This window comes from Lindgomyces ingoldianus, assembly GCF_010093535.1.
Source record: "Lindgomyces ingoldianus strain ATCC 200398 unplaced genomic scaffold BDR25scaffold_13, whole genome shotgun sequence".
Lineage (NCBI taxonomy): Eukaryota > Fungi > Ascomycota > Dothideomycetes > Pleosporales > Lindgomycetaceae > Lindgomyces > Lindgomyces ingoldianus.
Genome location: NW_022985174.1, coordinates 1,343,992 through 1,365,674, shown reverse-complemented (window position 1 = coordinate 1,365,674; position 21,683 = coordinate 1,343,992). Strand labels below are relative to the sequence as shown.

Sequence of the window (21,683 nt, the reverse complement as noted above, 5' to 3'; positions counted from 1 at the left end):
TGGCTGAGCTAATTCACACCCGAATCCACATCTGATGTGATGAGACAGACTGTTCTCGGGGGAATTAAAAGCAGATGGATAATCTGAGCAATTTTTGTAGCAAATATGCCTTCTAAAGAAGCTAGGAGACCAAGGTTGAGTTTGGTACATTTGTTGTTGACAGGTTTCCACCACATCGAACCACCACGTTTGCATTTACATCATTATATATTGTACAACATTGAAGAACCATGACCAATCGAGCGGCATATCTCCTAGCAGCAAAAACCCAACTAGAAGTCAAAGATGCACCACTCGAGAAGCCGGGCCCACGAGAAGTTCTGATCCGTAACCGAACCCTTGCGATCAACCCTGTAGATACTAAGATGCAAGATTACGGGGTCATCATTGAAGAATATCCATATGTGAACAACAAACCACCCTTTACGTGGACATTTGAAGGCTAACGGTGGTATGTCCTGCAGATCCTAGGCCTGGAGGTTGCTGGAGAGATAGAAGGCGTTGGGGATGAGGTTACTAAGTTCAAGAAAGGAGACCGCGTCGCAGCGTATGATTAAGACTATAATTAAAGTCCCACTACAGAACTAACCTCCATTTAGGCTAGGGGCTGCAATTAGAACGAAGAAACTTGCTCATGCCGGTTTTCAGCTTTTTACTTGTGCCTCGGACATCACAGTCGCCCACATTCCGGAAGACCTGAGCTACTCAAGCGCTGTTGTATTACCTCTCGGGCTCACAACTGCGGCTGCGGGCTTGTATGAACATGCCTATCTAGGGCAACCAATACCAAGTGCTGTGGCCAGTAATGAGCTCGAAGAGACTGATAGGGCGATTCTTATCTGGGGTGGTAGCTCTTCCGTCGGTAGTTGCGCCATCCAACTCGCTATAGCATCTGGACTCACCGTTCTTACCACTGCCTCAGAGAAAAATATCAGCTATGTGATGGGCTTAGGGGCGCACCATGTTTTTGATCATTCGAAGGATGATGTAATCGAGAAGTTGATTAATGTAGCGACTGGGAAGAAGTTGATTGGCGCATATGATGCTATATCGACAAAGGGTACCTCCGGAAAATGTGCAGAGATCCTTCATCATTTTGGAGGCGGGACCATTTTCGCTACTATACCTGGCACCAGCTCTGGTGAGCTTATGTTGGGAGATGTGCGTTGGGTAGCAGGTAAGTAGGATTGTTTGTCTTTTAAACCCACGCCATGTATACAGCTGATAGGATGTCCCAAAAGGCCATCCACCAAGCCCTTCCTCGGAACAAGAAATCCCTGTTTGGATGAAAGTCTGGGGGGACTTCATGAATGAAGGTTTGAAGAACGGAAAGCTGAGAGCCAAGCCTGATCCAGTAGTGATTCAGGGAGGCCTCGAGGAATGTCAGAAGGCATTAGACCTGTATCGTCAGGGTGTTTCTGCGGCAAAGATTGTAGTGGAGCTTTGAATGGAGGAAGCAAGAAAACGACACGAAGAATGGAACACAACGCACCAATGTGGGAAAGAGATCACGTAGAAAGTCCAGCTTCCTTATTACTCTAATACAGTCGGTCTACAAGACAGCATCGAAGCAAGTCATGTACTGGACTGTGTACGTTCCATGGTGAGGAGGTCATTTTCAGTAGCTCCGTTAGCAGAAACCTCAACACCCATGATGCATAGTCCTCGCCTGCCACACTCTAAGTTCCCTGCTTCTATGGCTTCCCCGATTGGTAGCGAACACTACAGCTAGGTAGCAGACTAAAGAAGCATCCAAGCCATGCATTGGTCTTTAGCATACGTTTCCTGCCGTGGGCGAATTAAAATAACCGGTAAGCCTTGACTACCGTGCCAGCGAGAGTGTCATATGTCTCGTCGGTGTCTCTGTTTGCTCATTGTGTTGATCATGATCAATGGCGAACCTCGGGGGCGATATTAATCATCTGGCTAGCTCTGTCAAACCCTGGGTTGGCTGTACATGGTTGGCAAGCCGGTGGCTGGAACCAAGATCACGCCTGAGTTGATTAAATGTTAACCAGTAGTCGCTTAGATTCAGGCCCCCGAATTCATGTGACTGGAAGATTGCGTCGTAAAGTTGCTATTATCATAACTCGGAACGTAAATAGTAGGCTCCGGCTCTAGAAGAATCTTGTGGTTACTACCAAAACTTTCCTGGCTTGGGTTCCGAAGTTCTGTTGTTACCGTTGTCTCTCGCTGAACGTGGATCTTAGGGATCACCCTGTTATTTCCGCGGGTAGTAAGGGGGGTTAGACTCCGGGAGTGTGCGGCTGGCTGCGGGGATGTAATTTTGGCTATTGGGCCGCATTCGATAAAGTCAGGACCTTCGGGATGGGTAGATCTCCTACGGATGGCATGGCTACCTCGATGTATTGTTCCTCCTTGGCTACTAAATGACTTTGTGACAATGTCGTCTAGAACAGATTTGAAATCGTCTAGGAAGATGGTGTCGGAGGCGCACTTGAAGACAAGAGCCATCCGCCAGTATGGGTTGATGCCAGAATCCTTGGTGACTCGGAGCGCAGTAACAAAGATATCCGTTGTAAGGAACGCGATCGAGAGGAACATACAGAGAAGCATGACTCCAAATCGGGAGTTTATCCGAACCAGGTTCCACAATTTGAAGCCGTAGGTTTCCTTGATAGAATCGATCAATTTCCAAGTAGTGAAAATCCACCACGGGTCCCTGGGTACACAAGTTAGCAATTTCCTTCATAACCAGTAACAGGCTCAAGTGTACCTAACAAGGGCTTCCCAAGGTCGCATCTTTTCATTGACATTATTTCCCAACCCATTAAAGTACTCGAAATTTGACCAGGCTTCGGCAATCCAGAATGGTTGAACAGCCACCAGGGATAGGATGAAGAATCTGCTTCCCCATTTAGGAAGAAAAGGTCGAATCTTCAGCCAAGAAACGACGTTATGAATCTGGTAGGATATGAAGAGAAGGGTTGCGGTGGCACTCAGATACCTGAATCCAGTCAGCCGGGCAACTGGTCGAGATTTCAGAGCACTAGCCATCCATAAATTGGATCCTGAGCAAAGATGAAAGTTCCGTGCCAGAGGGCTAAAACAAGCTCAAGCAAAATGAGTTTGTGAAGCAGAATTCCAGAGCGATAGTTGCAGAACACAATCAGAATGAGGATGACAAGGGATCCAACGTTGTAGCCTTCTGCCCATGCTTCCAAAAGCCCGCCTTCAAGGGTCAAGCTTGATCGTGTTGGCGCAGTTTCAGTTCGCGATAATGGCACAGGGAACCGCTTTCGGAGAGCGGGAAATTCGTTGGCGGGGGCCATGAGGTGTCGGATGAGGCCGAAAAATGGTTCGGGAAAAAGATTACATTGAGTCATATATAAATACTACGACAAAGTCCGATGGGTTGGAGGAGACATGTGGCACAAGGCATTCCAATGATGACAGCAGAAGCAAGAAAGAAGTTTTCAGTGGTTGTGTGACACCTGATTATTTAGGTTTGGGGACTGCACACTACGCCTGGCAGGACGGCGCTATGTTTAGGCTTTGGTGGACGGTCGGGCACGGCACAGTCCTGCGGCAAGGCCGCTGACTGCAGTGTTGATGGAAGGCTGTTGGCCGGATTTCTAGAAGCCCTGGACGATTTGTGCTAAAGATTAAGGTGCCCGAACCCATGGAGAGCCCTAGATTGGTTCATTTGGGTCCGATTGCCTGTTGTTGGGGTCGTGTGTGGATGGGGCCCCGCCGCACTTTGCCATCCCGATCCGAGTCAGGACGAACATCTCTTGAGGTTTCCGGGACAGATCATCGCTAACGTCACTTGACACCGCAGGACTGAGGCTTGGGAACCTAACTAGCTCCCTGCCAAACGGGACGCCTGACAAAGGCATCTTGGGACAAGTCCGGAGAGAGATGAGGGCTGACCGCTCATTCAGATCGTCAGTTGTGTCCAAGTCAAGACAATGACATTATTGTAAGGAAGAAAATTAAGAGGAAGAAGTGATAAAAGAGTTTGAAGTTAACGAAATGATATCCGTTCTCACGTAATGTGTGCAGGTGGAGAACGCCAGTGGAGGTCTGCCATGTGGTGTTGCTGGGAGGAGGAAGCCTGCTGCCGATCTGCACTCGGCTCCCCCGCAAACTTAACCCTCGGCCCACATTCTGTTAAATTATCTCCATCGGGAGTAGCTACCTCCACCTGCAAGTAATATTCTTGGATTGAAGAGCGGGTGATATAACGGTAGAGCAGCGCTTGGCTTCGACTCGCTGGCCTCAGGCTTAAAATGTTCTGGAAGCCTCGGAAAGAAATCCGGGCACGTGACATCGAGTTAATCCACCTTCACTGGAGGTTCCAAGATTCCTTTGACAATCTCCTGACACTATCGCTCAGTGATCAAACACTGCCGCAATAGCATGGCCAACAATCTTTCATCTTTCACTGTCCCCCTGAAATTTCCTAAACGTGATCTTGCGTCCATTCATGGTAGCCACAAGGGATGTTTTGCTTTCGTCCCATCCCATGTGTGGATGCTTGCTCCACGGACGCTTCCTGCGACCACTCGCAATCTCCAAGAGACGCGAAGCATAAGCATTCGACACAACATGCAAAACTTGCCTGGTCTTCTTACACGAACAGCAAGAAGGCCCTACATAGATCCAAAGCAGATACAATGCATCCCCTTACCCGGGTCGTTGCCCATCCCACCTTGGAATTGCTTGCGATAGTTCTGGGGTTTTATACGTCTCAAAAAAAAATTATTTGGACTGCTAGACAAAGGTTTGCGATTGGATGACACTCGTTTAATCTTACAGCAAACCCGCAACACCGCGTTTGCACTCCTGTGGCTGAGCTTCATCTTCCCTAATCCGGAAACTACGCGACACCTGGTGTGAAGAAGCCTACTAAGCCTCTGCGGGAGGATTTTCAGCCCTCTCACGGACCACAATGACTCTTCTCCCGTTCTGATATAATAAGAACAGCTAAACCAATTCTAGGTACGGTCGGGTTTTGATTGGTCTGCTCGCACTTTGCTTTGTGGCTTACATCGAATGCGCAAGCCCAACGGCAATGCATCGTTCTGAGCAATTGTGAGTTAGAAAAGAGCGATATGGGCGATCCAGGAGGAAATATATAATATAGGTTGGTTACTTGTCTGAATTCTTCATTCATCAAGCAATTTCACTGCGTCAAAATTTCAATAATCCTCCCTTTTCTCGATCGTCAATTTTGATCTCAGGAGAATGGCAACACCAACCGCAACATCCCTCGCCTCAACCACAACCTCCACATCAATACCTTCCTGCACAACCGCCGTCCCCGGAAAATACGGCTATGTCCCTCCTGATGCCTGTAACTCATACTATTCCTATAGCCCTAGTTTCGCCGCAGCAGTTGCCTTCGCCGTCCTCTTCGGCATCGTCACTATTGCTCAAACCAGCCAAGCGTTTGTCTATCGCAAAGGTTTCTGCTGGGTGATTATCATGGCATGCTGTTGGGAGTGGGCATCCTTTATCACTCGCGCCCTCGGTTCCCACAACCAGCAATCTCTTGCCTTGGCCTTCGTCAGCCAGCTCTTGTTTTTGCTTGCGCCCCTGTGGATCAATGCGTACGCATACATGACTGCCGGTCGACTGATCTGGACATTCCATCCTTTGAAGAAGATATACGGCATCAAGGCTATCAGCATTGGGAAATACTTCGTCTGGCTTGATATCCTGTCCTTCCTCGTCCAAGGCATTGGCGGCTCGATGCTTTCTCCGGGATCTTCTGCTGATACCCAGAAGCTTGGAAAGAACATCTACATGACTGGGGTTGGCATCCAAGGGGCTTTCATTCTCCTCTTCACCGTGCTTATTGCACGCTTCCACGTCGAGTATCTACGCCTCCAGAACACCGGAGCCGTCCCGACGGCCAAAAATAAGAAGTGGATGTGGCTTACGTGCGCACTCTACGTTGTATTAGCGCTCATCATCATGCGAATCGTCTTCCGCCTAATCGAGTTCTCCGCGGGCGTAGACATCTCGAATCCGCTGCCCTACCACGAAATCTACGCGCTCATCCTCGACGCTTTCCCCATGCTTCTGGGTATCGTCATTCTTACAGTCATCCATCCCGGCATGGTTCTCCAGGGGCCTGAATCCGAGTTCCCATCTCGCAAGGAGCGCAAGGCGGAGAAGAAGGCTAAGAAAGCTGAGAAGAAGGCGCGTAAGGAAGAGAGGAAGATGGCGAAGAAGGGATTCAGTCCGCCCCATGCACACCTTGTGACTGACGATGTTGAGCTGGGTTATACTTCGGCAGGGTCCCAGGGACAGGACACCCGCTATTATGGAAACAGACACTAGGATCAAGCTAGACTAATGAAAAGATAAAAGATGGGCGATACATTAGAATGTTTTGATAGATAGAAAGGGCATGGTTGTTGCTTAGAGAGCCTTACGAATTTGAATAGACGTATTTTTCTTAACTGAAGCCTAGGGTTTATCATGCATATGACCTGAATTTTTCAAGGGTTTTTAAAACCCATAGAACACATATGTTTACAGAGGGATATGCCTCCTAACTATGCCACGCTCGACCAGGAAGGGAGCGCCTACTGACTCTCAAGGACCCTCTTCGCACCATCCACTATCCTCTTCACCTCGGTATGTCCTTTCTTGACCACCTCTTCCATTCGTTTGGTCGCCTTCTGGAGGTCATCTGGCAGAACCAACTTCTCCAGCTGAAATTTCCTCAGCTTCTTATGATGCGCCGCTCTTGCGTCCTGGATCGCCCTGTCTGCTTGTTCAGCAGCCTTCCGCGCCATATCAAGCGCAGCCATGCGTGATTCGCCGGTTGGCGGAGGAATCGGCACAGGTATAGTGAGGGGAGAATCGGGATGGGGCTGCTGGGGAGCGAGATTGTGGCTTGAGGCGGCGATAGCAGAGCTTATTGGTTTGATGTACTGGATTCGCAATCAGTTTTCTAGTCGAGCAACACAGCAATAGAAATGCTCACCTCCTTCTCAGCAACCATAATGTTGAGCAGTCTGCCTTTCGGTACAACTTGTGCAATTTCCGACAACCGCACTGATTCTTTCCCTCGGCTCACAGTGCCTAGTTGTACTTTCAACGACTCTACTAATTCAGGGTTGAATCGCCCACCTGACCGCAATTGAGATAGCTCGTGGGTCAAGTGCTCCATCGCCTTCAGGATCTTGGCCTCCAGTATTGACACATCGTATGCTTCATCCGTGGACGTTGAAGCGGACAAATCAGACACGGGCGGCGAGGAATCGGAACGAGCGTGTCCCTTATTGGCCTTGCCGGCTTTCTTGAGATAATTGGGGCTTGTTGTGAAGGTTCTTACAGCCTGGCCCGCACATAGCGGAGTTGAGAGAGGTCGGAGTAGTCTTCTAGCGAGTGAGCGTATGTTGAGGATAGAGGGGAGGCATTGGCGCACGCTTTTCGGCATGGCAGCCTGACTGCCCGCGGCGGGGTGGGGCGTGAAGCTGGGGAAGCTAACTGGAATGCGAGACGTGATATAGGCCGCGACATGGTTGTGTTGGTGGTTGTTTATGATGGTTTGGCAGCTTTAACAGGGCCCAGAATGCACGTTCCACAACACCACCACGTGAGAACATTGAGCTACAAACTCTTTGGTCAACGAAGTCTCAACTCTGAAGTCGGCTAATCTAGGTCGTAGATTCGGCGAAATCTCTATCAATTAAAGAGTGGCTTAGTCAGGCCAAATATGGGCACCTTTCAGCTACAAGAATGTTGCTATGGTTGGAAGCACCATCACCCCACACGAAACATCCCAGTCCGTCGACGAACTCATTTGAAGATCGCACACCCGCTTGTTCCAGGGCTATTGCAGAGGCTGCTCCTATCTAGACCCTAATACCGCTCCTAATGTCAATACCGCAATGAGTGGGAAAACCCCACCTGATACTCTCATCGGCTGGAATCCGAAGCATTGCTCCTCAGCTTTGTCTTTCAAATGTAGATGAATCGCTAATCCATACCATTTCGAGCGCTGCCATGCCAATGTTGTGGATGGGTGGTGGCGGGTCTCGCTATTTTTCCTCGTTTTCTCGCTTCCCTCAAGCCTCTTCCGCTGAAATGGGTGATAACCTGCTGCTTCACAGCAGTTCCTCAGCCTTCTTACCAAAGGCCTCACGCCATAGAGTTCACACTTAAGGTCTCTCTTTCCTGCCGCAGTCTCTATAGTCTCTGCTTTCTATCCTCATCCTACCCTGTCATCTGCCTATACATCCTTGCACTACCTAGATAACTCCAAGATCACGGGTCATGTGATGGCATCTTTTCAAAGTCCGACAGCACTTCTTCTTCTTCTTAGCCTTGTGGGCTCTGCTATCGCGGTAAACCCCATAGTTACCGCTGCTGCTGTGCTCGACAAGAGAGACAATGGAGCCAACGTTATTGGGTATTCATCTGGTATTACCAATTGTACGCTGTTACTTTACATTCCCTAGCTATATCCACAGATACTCCATTGACTGCTCTGACGCTAATACTGCTTGGGTGACTAGGGATCACCAGAAGCTGTAACAAGGGATTCTTCTCGACCTCAGGCTCTTATGGAAATTGTCAGCTTAGCCTCTACAGGTTGAAGATATGTTTGTAACGGAGCTTAGGTTGTGGAAATGGGCTCTGTGATTTTATGACATTCTGCGGAGACGGGACCGCATTTTTTGAGAATGCTACACCTGTACCATGGTAAGCCGCTGTCCGAACATCGTTGCGATGGCTTACGTTTGCTAACGTAACGACAGTGGCGGTACAAGTACTTGCGGAACCGGAACGATATATCGCACTAGGGGCGACTCCCATCCTTTGACGATGTATAATTGCCAGTCCGGCTGGGAGGTGACAATAACAACCTCAATAAGCTCACTGAAGCCTGCGCCTTCTCAGGTCACAGTTACCCAGACCACGACTGCTACAGCTGAGAAAACGGTTGTTACTGCCCCATCAGCACCACCACAGCCTCCAAGTAGCGCTGCTGTTGCTTCAAGTAGTGCCGTTGCTTCAAGTAGTGCCGCTCCTTCAAGCAAAGTTGCCTCATCTCCACCTCCGGAGCCGTCAACAATAGTTGTAGTCTACACGTCAGTAGTCGATCGTATGTACCACCTCACCCCAACCCCGTTAAAGCAACCTAACGTTTCCAAGAAACCCCTTCAGGAGGCGGGGCCGTTGTTCCCGTCACCTTGGTTATAACCTCCTCCACAATCTCAACCCCCAAATACGCAACGGCAGCAGCAACGGAGACCGGAGCAGCAACAGCAATATCGACTTCTACCGCCCAAATCACTCATTCCAACAACGTGCCCATCATTGCCGGTGCATCCGTGGGCGGCGCCGCAATCCTCGCATTCGCCGCAATCGGCGTGTTCATCTTTAGACGTAAGCATAACAACACGCCTCCAGGAGCATCAGCGGCGAATCCAGCCCCTCCAGTAGCGCCAATTCCACCGGTTCCTGATTGGAAGCCCATACAACCCGTCATAGGTATGGCGGAGGCGCCAATACGGCAATGGTCGCCGGAACCCGGGCAGTCATATCAGTTTGTACCATCACCCACTTCTCCTGCTTCTCCTGCTCCTCCCTATGATGTAAATAGAAGCGAACTTTTGGGGAGTGCGATGGCTTACGAAATGCCGACACAGCAGTATGAATACAGGAACTATTAGTACGTATAAATTGCGAATATAGGCTTTCGACTGGTGCACAAATGGGAAGTTTCTACTGCATTATCTCAGGGTCGCGACGAGGTTTTGATAATTGAGTTAAAGGGTATGTGGCTTCTAAAATCCACAGAAAACGTAATGTATATAACGAAGACACGGGCTTGATTAATTGGACTTGAGCAGCCACAATAACAAGTATCTACCCACACAACCTGGTAGAAATGGTTGCTTTGTTCTCTCTTTTGATGCCAGGCATTTAGAGACGTATTGCCCGTCCTTCTAATTGTTCCACATCCTCGTTTATGGTCCAACCTTCAAGTAAAATTGGCCACAAACTGATAGACCCGTTATTTACCTGGTTACCGTGCGACTGGGATTTAGCCGTTGTGTGTGTATAGTAAGGAGAATATTAGCGACGAAACACCTCGATCGCCGACACGGACACAAAGTCACCGCTGAGGAACGAAGGCATACGGAGCGAGGAATCAGAGGTCCGTTTTCTGCCAGATGTTTTCCCCTTCGGTGAGCGAGGGGCGAGTCATTAGTGGTTGAGCTGAAGGTGATCGGAGTGTGGACCTTCGCGGGGTCGGAATCGGCATCTAGAACCGGCCGAAAGGCGGGACCTCGGCCCTGTCCGAGGCAGCACCCACAACCGACCGCCGAGCAGGACAACTCGAAAGCACATGCATCGACCGTGGCAAACCCTACTATGTAATCTACCGTGGCTCCGCTCTAGAGCTTTCGCAATTCTCCACCATGGTGACCTGACTTGATATCGTGCACTGAACAGACAGCAGCCGCCCAGTTCTGTCACTTTTACTGCCCATCGCTCTCGTCCCGCGGATACCTCCGGCCGTCGGCTTACAAAGAGGTCCAGCTTTTTGGCTAAGCATTTCCAATTTCCAACGCCCAGCACCACCAGCTTCCACAATTCCGCGGACACGATATTTAAAGAGAGCAAGACGTCGAGGAAGTCCTTGAACCATGCCTGGCAACACGGACGGTATGCCGACCTTTACCAATGGCACTGCCAGTGGCGTGAATGGTATCAACGGCGTCCACGGCTTTCACAACCATACAAATGGCCATACTAATGGCCATGCGAATAGCGTCACTGGACATGCGACTGGCACACCTGCGCATCCGGCTTTCGACTCGATTCCAGACGTCATACGGGCAGTTGGTACGCTTCTCTCACACCCGCTTTGAATTTGTGTGAACGCCGTCTCACGCGTACAGCCAACGACGAATTCGTCATCGTCCTCGACTCACCCTCACGCGAAAACGAAGGCGACCTCATTATCGCCGCATCTGCTCTCACGCCCTCCAAAGCCTCCTTCATGATCCGCTACACATCTGGCTACATCTGTGCACCGCTGTCCGTGTCGCGCGCAGCCGCCCTGCACCTCCCTCAAATGGTCGCCGACAACGAGGACAGGAACCGCACTGCCTACGCCGTGTCCATTGACGCTGTGCACGACAGCGTCACAACGGGTATCAGCGCCCAAGACCGCAGTCTCACGTGCCGCACGCTTGCGGATCCGACGGCTAAGGCGGGGCACTTTCGCCGGCCCGGTCATGTGCTCCCGCTGCAGGCGAGGGAGGGCGGGGTGAGGGTAAGGAGAGGACATACGGAGGCTGCTGTCGATATTTGCAGGCTGGCGGGTAAGCCACCCGTCGGTGTGATTTGCGAGCTGATCACAGACGGCGAGGCGGTTGATGGGAAGACGGAGCTAATAGGTGGAGGTATGATGAGGAGGGATGAGTGTTTGGCATTTGGGAAGAAGTGGGGCATTAAGGTGTGCACGATTGCGGACTTGGTAACGTACATGGAAGAGAACGAGGGAAAGTTGGGGATTGAGGGGTCGGATTACTGAAGAAGACATGACATTAGCTGGCGTTTTGTCGGTACGGTTCGGTTGGTTGTGCCATATTCCCTCTGACCGAGCATGAGTCCTGTTCTGATCTACCGCTGTCTATTTCTTGCACGCATGCTGGAAAAATATTAGATATTCTTTCTCCGCGCAAGCGGCTTCAACCAACACCACCTGCACTCAAGGTTCCGAGTAAATATTCCTCTATCAGTCTTGCATCCAGATACCAAAACCCACCATCTTCAGTCATCTCTCTTCTCTCTAGTACGCGTCATTGTATGTACATCCCGCCATTTAGAAATAAATTTCCATGCTTACCATGCATCTCACCCTATTCAGAGCTCTCTGAACTCCCGACTTCCGGGAGTGAATCAAAGGCATTTTGTGATCTGTCCGATAGCACGGGACCCCATAGCCAGCCCCGGGATGCACACCTGTAAAGTCTAAGCCTTCCCTGCTATACCAGTTCGGATGCTACTATTCTTGGGAAACGTGCTCATATCTTGCTCATACCTTGTTCGATAAATGCGCGCGATAAACGCGCGCAATAAATGCGCTCAATTCATTCCCTAGGCCTAGAGGCTGCGGCTGACGTGAGGGAGTTAGGATATATAAACAGCTGAGGTTGTCCCTCTGAGAACCTCGTGTAGCTATTTGCAAGAAAATCTAAAACTTTCCTTTTTGCGGGATTTTATATTTTTAGCTATTATGATTCGGCTCATAAATCCGTCGTCCAGTCCATCCAGTCTGTCCTCCCCGTCTAGATATATTGTCTTCAATCCTCGATACGCCTAACGCCACACCACGTGGAAGTTCCACTTTCGATCTCTTTCTGGACGAACCTAAGGACTTTGCCATGAGCCGTTCCCTTTCGCCCCTTTCCCCTGAAGGGATTCGCCAGAACTAGAAGAAATTTATAGGACTGGAAGTGCGAAAACGTTAGAATGGGTTAGAAGGTGGGGAAGAGAACATTGATCCTGTATGGAGTCACACCAAGGACCGATCCTCGACTTGGTCTGGATCCTTTCCCATTCCAAACTGAGCAATCCCAACATATCAGGCCGAAGACGTCCCACTGCCGCCAAAGCGTACTTTGGACACCACTGCGTACAAAGCGAGTTTCATAATTAGAACTCAGGTCAAACCACCAAGAGTCTTAATTCCTCAAGCGAAGAGGCAATAGAAATGCTAAAAGTGTAAGATGAGAATTAGGAGATATATACAGGTCCGAAAATTTCCGGCCCCCTAAATCCACCAAACACCCCGAAGAAAAAAAAGGCAGTCCTTGATTAGAGATCGACTCCAAGCCACCAAACTCCAATAATGATTCATCATTTTTTCGAATTATATTGGCCGGACGAACATTCGCCAGGAGCAAGCTAACAACTCCATCTAAAACACTTCTCCCCTTTCATGTAATGTTTGGGGTAGAATAAAAAGAATATTAAAGACTCAGGGGTTTGAGAATGATTACTGAGACTCGATGCCTCTAGCCTTCAGTCCCGAGTCAGTCTTAGGCCAACCAGGGTTCTTGTCATAAGTCTGGAACTTGGAGCAAGTTGACTCCCAGGCGGAGTCGGGCAATGGCATGGTGCTCTTGCTCTCCAGGAACTGGACGGCGAGGCCGTCGGCAACATGCCATGCGATGTGGCAATGCATGAGCCAGGCGCCGGGGTCTGTGTAAAAGTTAGCAGTGTTCATGAGCATGCAGGGGATGAACTTACTATCGGTAGGGAAGCCAATAGCGAGCCACCCACCTCCGGGCAAGAAGGTGGTATCACGGCGGATCGGGTTGTCGTATTGTAGAGTGCTAGGAGAAGTGCTCTTGTCGAAGGTGCCAGATCCCGTGCCGAGGACGTAGAAGTCGTGTCCATGCAAATGAATGGGATGGGGAATAGGAACTAGGGTTCCTGGGGTCTCCTGGATGATCCAGTACGACCAAATACCCTCATTAGGAATCTCGATGAGGTTGAACACACTAGGATAGCTGGTATTCCCCGTCTTAACATACTCGAGAGTCGGCTTGTCCCAGTCGACGTTGATCTAGCAAGCATTGTTAGCTTGGAACCCAGCAGTGGCGGAAAGTACTTACAGCTGTGAAATTGACGGCCCAGACGACAATGTTTTGACCGTTGGTCGTAGCTTGCTCTTGCGCCAAGTCTACTTGAAGGTTACCGACCTGATTAACGAAAGCTGTGCTATCGACGGTGTTCTTGACCCATGGAACAAGAGGGCTCATGTCGACGCAGCCAGTGGATGGATTGGCAAAGGCGCTTGTAGTAGGGTCATTACCGCTAGCACCTGAATAAGTAAAGATGCTTCGACCATGGAAGTTGTTGGAGCTGGCGCAGTCTGTGGCAACCTCTGCGCGGAACCAGTAGTTGTCAGCCGTCTGGTTTGCGGTAAATATTACATCATATCTTTGGCCAATCGCGAGAAGAACCCAGTTCGCTACGAATGGCTTGATGGGAACAAGGTCGGCGGTGATCACCTGGAATGGATGATTGTCCAGAGAGACACGAATGTTGTTGTCAACGCTCATGTTGATGAGACGGAGGCGGTATTTCTTGCCTTTGGTCAATGTGACCTTGCCATAGGATCCACCGCCATTGGCGTTCTTGTTAGTTCCATTGACGATGAGGTTGTCAGCAGGTGGTGGTGGCGCGCCATTTTGCAAGTTTTGATGGGCAATCGAGCCGACTTGGAATGCTGTCTGGTAGTAGAAGTCGTTTAGCATCATTGGACCTAGGTCGATGTCGTAATTGGCGGAAGCAGGGCCATTAATAACTATAGGGCCAAATGCACCTTCACCATACTGAGAGCTGTAGTGAGAATGATACCATGTCGTCCCGAATTGGGTCGCTTTGAATGTATAGGTCTTGGTATCGCCTGGGGCTAACGGACACTCGGTAATACCAGGGACGCCATCCTGGGGGCAGGTACCGAGCTGGCGGATACCATGCCAGTGGACACCAGTACCGTTTGCAGTTAAGGAATTCTTGACCGTGACTGAAATGGTATCACCCCAGTCTGCAAAGCATGTTAGCATAATAACAGTACTTTGTTTATAAATACGACGTACTAGCGGTAATGAGAGGACCTGGGTATTGGTTGTTGAAAAGTTGGCAGGGCTTTGATCCATGACCGTCTGGATTACACGTGCCATTGGTGATCTCAAGATTATAAGATACTGTGTTTCCAGTGGTTGGCCATTTGGCGTCGAAATCCGTGGCAACACTGTAACCATTCGACCAACAACTTCTTGTTAGGGGACCGTTGGTGCAAGCAGAGTCTGCTACTTTTGTCGATGTCGGGGTAGCGGATGTAGTGCTGGTAGCACGGACCTGGAGATGATTGCCAGCTGGCCCAGCCTCTCCCCACAGGATGTGATCAAATGGAATGTGTTCTGCTAGGGATGTGGAAGTAATTGCCGCGAGGCAGGTGCTAACTAGGTATTGAATGCGCATATTCGAAAGTTCTTCTGCCTCACGAAATGCTAGGAGGGATTGAGGAATCGCCGTAGATCAGCAAAGAATGAACACGAAGAGAGGGCTTTCAACGATCAAGGCTTCTTACGGAAGGAAGATCGGTTGCTGGATGAAGTGGAAAGGTGTATGCAGAGAAAGACCCTAGATATACCTTTCATCTTCATGGCTACGACGGCGCCGAAAATGTCGGAACGACAGCTGCCATAGCCATCCTATCGTGTTCTGTCGTGTTTGCTACGGGTTCACCCCTGGTTCGGATTTCCTGACTGCCCAATGTAGTGGCGTCGCCACCATAGTCGCTGCAGTCATAAGCTATTCAACTGGGGAATACTCCTGGAATAGAATATTCAGAATGCAAGCACCAGGCTGTGATGGGACTCTAGTGCGAGCAAACCGGTGACCCGGTCGTGTAGTAGCTGCAACCAGCAAATCAAAAGTTTTGGCTACATTGAGACAGGAGAGTGGGCCGGATCCCCATGACGCCTAAGCCAAGACCGATCTGCAAGGACGGGACTTGCTAGAGCAGGAATAACCCAAAACGAAAAGCGTTAGGATAGGTTAGGAGGAGTAGGTGGTTGAGGTTGACGGGGAGAATTGCGGGCTGGCGACTGGCCGAACCGGAATCAGATCAACCCCGACAACTCGGGCCTGAAGATGGCCGTCATACTGAACAAATGGATCAACAAGCTTTTGGCGCCTGTACCCTGAGTTGCACAAAGCTCGCGTGTTTTCCAAATACCATACCGATGTTTCGCACCCCCAAAGAAGCACAGGAGCATCAAGATGCAGTAAAGCTGGAGAAGTAGCGTGTTTCCTAGTGTCCGGCAATGGAGTGGAGCCATGGCAGGTCGTATACGTCAGCTTTCCCATGGCGTTCCCAGTTAAGAGGATTTGATATTGAAAATGGCGTTGAAAGGCTTCTGGAGTCCGAATGGTGGTGGTGAGGTCCCGCAGATTTTTTAGCGAGGCTAGCAAGAAGGTGGGCGAAGACATGGATGAAGCATGGTGTTGGCAGCCAGCCGCCATGTGTTTCCTAAGGCAAGCCGAGTCAAGCGGACAATGGAGAGAGACGACGTTGAGGTGTGATGAAGTTGTTCACGGCGGAGATTTGATGGAGGCGAGAGTCGTGAGGCCGAAGATGCAGAAATCAATACTCTATCTCCCCTGTCGAGTTTAGCGCATTGCCGACTAGGGAAGGCTGCATGTGCAGGCATCGCGATTGAGCGAAACCCGGTCGTCGGATCATCGAGATTTGACTTCACTGCTCAGGCTGAGGGCACCCCGACTCCAACTCAAGCACCACCCCAGACAACAAACTCTGACCCGTACTCCCACGGTGTCAGGAAAGTTTGCAACGCACCGTTATTTAAGCCACATGCATAGTGCCTTGCATATCTCTGTTCCTGTCTCTCACTCGCCGAAGCATTCATGCCTTCCATCAAGAGTCAGGCCATGCGCGGAAAGATTCTTGCCCCGTACTACGCCCAAAGACTGTGCAACCGGACCGGGTGCAGCTTCGTGCATTCAGCTTGTCGGCATTTCAACATCTCCATACGAGTGCGAGGTGCTGTGCGGTGACGTTATCGCTCACTTCTAGCTAGGTTCAAGAAACACTGGCAAAGGGCCGCAGAAGTGGGCCAGTCTACTGAAGCTGTCAGCGATAGCTCTATATCTTAGAGCTGTACAACTCACAGGATCACTTCTTACATACAGGTTTAGCCTACCCTCGAGGACCCTCCACGTGACGCTGACAACCATAACCCACGGGACGAAACATGCCGTACCCAATATTGTGGCATCTGATAGTCAGCCATCTTCGCCGTTCTTGCACCTCTTGGAAGCGGCCTTGGGGGCTCTTGCAACGCCTTCTCGCCTATCTGGACCCATTGGCATGCAGGTGGCCCGCTCGGAATGGCTCCCCACCATTTCTCCGATGACGGGGCACGGCACACATAAGCCCCCAATCGGTGTTTTTGAAGCCACACTCGCCTCAGGTCAGCACGTCCCTTGCTCAGAAGGAGAGGAGACAAGCATTTTCCTCGCTCCGGGGTGGCTTATGGCTCGATAGTTTACCTGTGCCTCACCTTAGCTGCATATCGTCAATGGACAGCAACGAAGACCTTCTCCGACCCCAGAACTAATCCCTTTCGTGCTAATACGTTATCTAGGAGACTTGGATTCTATGACTAAGCCCTACCGCTGTGGTATGAATTTGAGGATGTGAATTAATTTCGCCAAAGGTCGAGACATCATGCTGATCCATGTTGATCCCAGACCTTTCGTTAAAGTTCATCATTATTGAGCGTTACCACGCCGCGGTTCTTCCCGTCCCGTGTCTTGCCGTTATAGGGTGCCACCGTTCTCCAAATATAGGGGGCCTATAGAGGCTGACTACGACCAAACTACGGACAGTCTTCCGATAATCACTAGAACGAACCATGATCAGTGCGACTCGGTTTTTCATCACTTTCTGCTGCATTACCTTCAGCTTCCCTGCAGTCAATTTTGCAACTAGTGGAAATTTTAGCTCGCATCATGCAAGAGCTCCACCACCACTTCATCATACCGCCATCGGATAAGCGGATCTTGCCAGCAGCCCAGGGGTAAAGTCAGCCTCAAAAGCAGCCTCAACTCTAGTTCTGGGTAGTGTCAACCCCTCCATGCATTATCCCATTCCCATGAATTCCTCGATGTTATGGGCCCCTCGCGATCGGACATGCAAGGTTCTCAAAGCCCGTCCGTACGTCTGGATCGCCTTCCTCTCCTGTAGGTACACAGCTATAATAGCCTGGAGTTTGTGGGATGTCAACAATAATGCTGTGCATCCACAAGGGGAACCAATAAGCGAGTGCTAGGCCAGACTCCGGGTCAACGAAGAAACCTGGCCTCCCGTTTGGGGCCCTACACAGTAGACGTCTGCAGCCGGATATGATTGTGGGAACAGCGGGTCCCTCGCCATGAATGAGTGCCGTCCGGAACTGACTTTTTTCACATTCACGGTAATAGTCGGCAGATTCATCAAAGGTTTGCATCATAGTTACCGGAATTAGAGGAGATAAAAGCCCACTGATTCTATGTTCCGATTGCACACTCAGTCCGAGCCTTCTTAAGTTTGCTGCACGCTCTCTCTCAATTTCATTCTCATCACTCGGGATCGTTCTCTTCCAGCTCATTCTTCGTGTCTTTGCCATCACTCGCCTCCTTTAGTTTGTACAGGCGGTCCTAACCATGACTTCCCTCGTTTCCCGGATTGGCCTCATAGCCCTTAGTGTACGCACGGTGCTGGCTCAGACATGTGTCTCCTATGGCATGGATTTTCAGAATGGTGGATCGTATTTCCAGAATTCTCTCTCAAACGACAACTTCACCTTCGTCTCTCAATTCGGTGGCTGCCAGGCTGATACTGCATACAACATTCTTGTGGATCCCACCGGTGAACAAACGGAATGCTCAGAGACCAATTTGACGCCAGATGATACCAACATGCTCTCGACATGGTGGGAGTTCTTGAGAAAGTGAATTTAACTCCAGTGCTGAACTTTGTGTAGCCCGATAGAGAAGAGTCAGTTGTCCTCGGGCGATTGGTCTGTGGTCATTATTAGCAACAATGGCGACAGCGGTAATCCCATTGCCTATGAGCGCGATTTCTCCTTGTCCGTGGGACCTCAATCGACGAGCACTGTAAGTTGAACCATCCAATGCTGAAGATTTCAATTGACATCCAATAGTACACGCCTACTGTGACAGCCACAGTTGTGACCACTCCTCTAGTTAGTAAGTTGGGAGCACTCTCATAGCCATGTAAACAATTTTCTGATCAAGCCCTTAGACGTAACAACCACTGCAACCGACACCACGACTTCAACACTGCCTCCCAGCACAGTCACCAGCCCGAAAACAACAGTTATGCCCACCGTGACGATCACACCTTCCCGGGTGACCTCAACCTCGACTAAGACGCTTCTAACTCTCAAACTAACTAAGTACACTCTTGAAGTCGTGCCAGTTACTATGACTAAGACCGCGAGTTGCAAGACGCCTACCCGCCAGTCTCGCCATGATCCTTCTGCCACCATTACACCAACTGTTGGCCCAATGGCTGTCAAATTGAGTGCTAAGTACCGCAGGGGCCATTATGACGGCGAGAAAGCGAAATTTGTAAAGGAGAGGAGGGCCAGGCTTCAAGGTCGTGCTCCGGACCCTCAGCCACTGGTCATCACGGATGCCAACACTGCGGATTGGACGACTGTTACTTCAACCAGTACGGCTGCGGCTACCACTGCTACCATCCTTAGTATGATTCGTTCTAACTCAGAGCCCAATGATTGCTTGCTGATGAGATTTAGTCACCACCACTCTTACCCAGACCGTTACTCCCGCGCCCATTACCGTACTTAGCGGCACCACAGTCGCTCCCCCGGTCACCGTCACCGCGCCTACACCAACTCGCACTGTCACTCGCTACATCATCGCCACCAGCATCACCACCAAAGCCTTCAAGTACACGTACGTCTTGATCCCCTTAAACCCCCTTTTCACCATTTCCATTAATAGCATGCCACAGATACACCATCACCTCAACCACGACTCCCACCGCCGTCGCTACAGCTTGCAAGAAGGCCGGTGGTATCCTGTACTGAACCTCTACTCCTCCTTAGAGACTGTAAGCGCGTCAGGACAGAACAATAGGATCATTAGAACTCCAGAAAACGGGGGGATTTTGTTACGGCATTGTTTCAAGAATCGGCTTTGCGGGCTGCTTTTGGCGTCTTTGGTCAGTCTTTGGAAAACTGGTGCATTAGGGACGGATATATTCTTTTCGCCCATTTAGATTTAAGATGTGTGATATGCTTAGTCCGTAATGCTAATTTGTTTCCCTTACTCTTTGTATTTGCAGCGAGATTTCTTGCTAGCCTACCGGGCGGTTTTGCGTTAGTGATTGCGAAGGGCTGTATAAAGGAAGATGGACAGAGTGCGCAATATGGAATAGTATGGACGTGAAACGTGCAAACTTTGATCTCTGCATAGCATTGAATTCACATGAGTGAGGGTAAAGAACTCAGACGGGCTGATAAAGGTCTCTAATGTCATACACCAAGGAGAGGCTGATCAGATGTTGTGTTCTTGGCAACGGAGAGCTGCTGTGGAATGCGGATCAAATACCTAGTTCTCAACTAGAAGCTTCAGTGAATCATCTACGTCCTCTTCTCGAATTATTTCTTAGTCTTCGAGATGGCTCCTCGAACTTTGCCGCTTCAAATTCCCACTGCTGACTATTCCGTCCGCATGCATATCCAACTCCCACCACGTCATTCTTCCGCACGCCCGACTCCGACCCATATCTCTAGGGAGACTAGATCTTGCATGATCTGGAATGCATGGAATGCACGTAAGCGGTACTAACATACCCCCGCATTGCGTTTGTATCAGATCCTGCGAGTAGAAGGATGTCCTGCATAGTGCAGCTGTAAAGCACAGAGATTTTGTAGTCATCGAGGGGATATCCTGGATGTCATGACCAGGTCATGGTTGGGTCTCATAGCTGGGTTTGATTAATTGCGCCATCGTTAGGCAAGATATTTGATTTGATGGGCCGCAATCTGCTGTGCATGCAGATTGAATGGTTCATCCTTAGACACACATCATAAAGCAGTAGAGACGGCTTAGCCTTGAATCGAGTATATTGTGTCTACTTCTACCATTGTGATTCCCACCGCACTCCCCCAATCTCTAACACTATTCCATTTCACCAATACACTCACTCACATCACCCCCCATCTTCCCTTCCCCTCAGTCTACCTAGCCAACAGCCAACCCTGAAGTCGATGTTCAGTCAATCAAGTATTTAGCTAGAGCTGTCTAGACCTCTATCTCTAGGCTTGATCTATAGTTTAAAGACTCGAGAAAATTTCCATAAACGGCGTGTCTGTCTTCACACTAATGCTGGTGCCGAAGCTTGCAGCCGAGCGGCAACGAACGTTAATCATTTGGACATAGCCGTACGAGGATAGGCTGGAGGCCAACGTATGGAACGACCTCAGTTGGACTGAGTACTGAAGTCGAAGGTGCGAGGGTGTAAAATTATGACGTCGTCAACGAAGAAGGAGCTTAGGCCTCGTGGACATGGAGTCGTGATCTGGAGAAGGAAGGTAACCCAGCATATGCTACTCCAATGTGGCCTCTGGTAGGCACAAATCTGATGAGATGAACGATGCAGCACGATCACTCAAGCATGTTCTCAAAACTCGCTCTCATACACTCCACTCCGTCGTGCTGTAAACAAAATAACATATTACGACTAAACTATTTCTGGGGGGATCTCTCTAGTAATCCATCAAAAGAAGGGAAAACAAAGCGCCTCGGTATCATGACTGGTTGAAACTTCCTTCCTTGTCATGCATACCCTTCCCTCCAGTCTTATTCCAAAAAATTAGCAACAAAAGGTAATAGAAAAGGCTTGGTCTGAGGCTCACAGAAAAGCCATGCTATGTTCCCAACCGCCCATCCATTCAACCCTACGTAAACGCACCGAAACGCCGTCCATCCATCATGAAAAATGTAATGCCCGGCACCCGCTCACACTCCGAAAACATCATCGGGAAATCCACATAGCCCCGTTCTCCGACTCACATGCAAATCCGAGTAGTGCAACCCCAACGCGA

General features: G+C 49.9%; 10 protein-coding genes across 10 annotated transcripts; 5 read left to right on the top strand and 5 right to left on the bottom strand.

Moving 5' to 3' along the window:
- Positions 1-230: 230 nt before the first annotated feature.
- Positions 231-1,447, top strand: BDR25DRAFT_367752 (oxidoreductase; the record flags this gene model as incomplete). The annotated part of the gene is made up of 4 exons (XM_033697018.1): positions 231-404; positions 465-547; positions 600-1,141; positions 1,293-1,447. The coding sequence occupies 4 exons, from the start codon at positions 231-233 to the stop codon at positions 1,445-1,447; spliced, it is 954 nt and encodes a 317-aa protein (XP_033548714.1).
- A 577-nt stretch (positions 1,448-2,024) lies between these two features.
- On the bottom strand, positions 2,025-3,018 carry BDR25DRAFT_342474 (uncharacterized protein; the record flags this gene model as incomplete). Its single annotated transcript, XM_033693727.1, has 2 exons — positions 2,025-2,683; positions 2,738-3,018. The coding sequence occupies 2 exons, from the start codon at positions 3,016-3,018 to the stop codon at positions 2,032-2,034; spliced, it is 933 nt and encodes a 310-aa protein (XP_033548713.1). The 3' UTR covers positions 2,025-2,031.
- A 2,191-nt stretch (positions 3,019-5,209) lies between these two features.
- On the top strand, positions 5,210-6,312 carry BDR25DRAFT_333856 (uncharacterized protein; the record flags this gene model as incomplete). The annotated part of the gene is made up of 2 exons (XM_033692881.1): positions 5,210-6,211; positions 6,269-6,312. Coding segments are annotated over 2 exons (1,046 nt in total), but the record flags the coding sequence as incomplete, so codon positions are not given.
- Positions 6,313-6,445: 133 nt separating this feature from the next.
- BDR25DRAFT_285520 (ribosome recycling factor) lies at positions 6,446-7,630 on the bottom strand. Its single transcript, XM_033688188.1, has 3 exons — positions 7,409-7,630; positions 6,965-7,358; positions 6,446-6,911 (listed from the first exon to the last, which is right to left on the bottom strand). The coding sequence occupies exons 1-3, from the start codon at positions 7,501-7,503 to the stop codon at positions 6,561-6,563; spliced, it is 840 nt and encodes a 279-aa protein (XP_033548711.1). The 5' UTR covers positions 7,504-7,630; the 3' UTR covers positions 6,446-6,560.
- Positions 7,631-8,383: 753 nt separating this feature from the next.
- On the top strand, positions 8,384-9,989 carry BDR25DRAFT_303250 (uncharacterized protein). Its single transcript, XM_033689970.1, has 5 exons — positions 8,384-8,418; positions 8,502-8,558; positions 8,607-8,688; positions 8,745-9,091; positions 9,142-9,989. The coding sequence occupies exons 3-5, from the start codon at positions 8,633-8,635 to the stop codon at positions 9,660-9,662; spliced, it is 924 nt and encodes a 307-aa protein (XP_033548710.1). The 5' UTR covers positions 8,384-8,418; positions 8,502-8,558; positions 8,607-8,632; the 3' UTR covers positions 9,663-9,989.
- A 691-nt stretch (positions 9,990-10,680) lies between these two features.
- Positions 10,681-11,865, top strand: BDR25DRAFT_333854 (3,4-dihydroxy-2-butanone 4-phosphate synthase; the record flags this gene model as incomplete). Its single annotated transcript, XM_033692880.1, has 2 exons — positions 10,681-10,697; positions 10,825-11,865. 2 exons carry the CDS (start codon positions 10,681-10,683, stop codon positions 11,534-11,536), a joined length of 729 nt encoding a protein of 242 aa, XP_033548709.1. The 3' UTR covers positions 11,537-11,865.
- A 1,138-nt stretch (positions 11,866-13,003) lies between these two features.
- Positions 13,004-15,000, bottom strand: BDR25DRAFT_324958 (putative multicopper oxidase, type 1; the record flags this gene model as incomplete). Its single annotated transcript, XM_033692188.1, has 5 exons — positions 13,004-13,209; positions 13,258-13,576; positions 13,626-14,563; positions 14,616-14,863; positions 14,915-15,000. The coding sequence occupies 5 exons, from the start codon at positions 14,998-15,000 to the stop codon at positions 13,004-13,006; spliced, it is 1,797 nt and encodes a 598-aa protein (XP_033548708.1).
- A 209-nt stretch (positions 15,001-15,209) lies between these two features.
- On the bottom strand, positions 15,210-16,138 carry BDR25DRAFT_23935 (uncharacterized protein). The gene has a single exon (XM_033685673.1). It carries the CDS (start codon positions 16,045-16,047, stop codon positions 15,580-15,582), a length of 468 nt encoding a protein of 155 aa, XP_033548707.1. The 5' UTR covers positions 16,048-16,138; the 3' UTR covers positions 15,210-15,579.
- A 1,576-nt stretch (positions 16,139-17,714) lies between these two features.
- Positions 17,715-18,212, bottom strand: BDR25DRAFT_354368 (uncharacterized protein; the record flags this gene model as incomplete). Its single annotated transcript, XM_033695301.1, has 1 exon — positions 17,715-18,212. One exon carries the CDS (start codon positions 18,210-18,212, stop codon positions 17,715-17,717), a length of 498 nt encoding a protein of 165 aa, XP_033548706.1.
- BDR25DRAFT_303248 (uncharacterized protein) lies at positions 18,031-19,902 on the top strand. The gene is made up of 6 exons (XM_033689969.1): positions 18,031-18,518; positions 18,570-18,702; positions 18,750-18,795; positions 18,851-19,315; positions 19,368-19,527; positions 19,586-19,902. The coding sequence occupies exons 1-6, from the start codon at positions 18,250-18,252 to the stop codon at positions 19,659-19,661; spliced, it is 1,149 nt and encodes a 382-aa protein (XP_033548705.1). The 5' UTR covers positions 18,031-18,249; the 3' UTR covers positions 19,662-19,902.
- The last annotated feature ends 1,781 nt before the right edge of the window (positions 19,903-21,683 follow it).

What these genes read in the sequence shown, in the direction of transcription:
- BDR25DRAFT_303248 (XM_033689969.1), top strand. Translation starts at nt 18,250, where the DNA reads ATGACTTCCCTCGTTTCCCGGATTGGCCTCATAGCCCTTAGTGTACGC. An exon ending in ACCAACATGCTCTCGACATG is followed by an intron (nt 18,519 to 18,569) that starts GTGGGAGTTCTT and finishes AACTTTGTGTAG; the next exon opens with CCCGATAGAGAAGAGTCAGT. An exon ending in TACCACTGCTACCATCCTTA is followed by an intron (nt 19,316 to 19,367) that starts GTATGATTCGTT and finishes GATGAGATTTAG; the next exon opens with TCACCACCACTCTTACCCAG.
- BDR25DRAFT_303250 (XM_033689970.1), top strand. Translation starts at nt 8,633, where the DNA reads ATGACATTCTGCGGAGACGGGACCGCATTTTTTGAGAATGCTACACCT. An exon ending in AATGCTACACCTGTACCATG is followed by an intron (nt 8,689 to 8,744) that starts GTAAGCCGCTGT and finishes ACGTAACGACAG; the next exon opens with TGGCGGTACAAGTACTTGCG. An exon ending in CTACACGTCAGTAGTCGATC is followed by an intron (nt 9,092 to 9,141) that starts GTATGTACCACC and finishes AACGTTTCCAAG; the next exon opens with AAACCCCTTCAGGAGGCGGG.
- BDR25DRAFT_23935 (XM_033685673.1), bottom strand. Translation starts at nt 16,047, where the DNA reads ATGGCGGCTGGCTGCCAACACCATGCTTCATCCATGTCTTCGCCCACC.
- BDR25DRAFT_285520 (XM_033688188.1), bottom strand. Translation starts at nt 7,503, where the DNA reads ATGTCGCGGCCTATATCACGTCTCGCATTCCAGTTAGCTTCCCCAGCT. An exon ending in AGGCTGCCATGCCGAAAAGC is followed by an intron (nt 7,359 to 7,408) that starts GTGCGCCAATGC and finishes ACTCGCTAGAAG; the next exon opens with ACTACTCCGACCTCTCTCAA. An exon ending in TTATGGTTGCTGAGAAGGAG is followed by an intron (nt 6,912 to 6,964) that starts GTGAGCATTTCT and finishes TTGCGAATCCAG; the next exon opens with TACATCAAACCAATAAGCTC.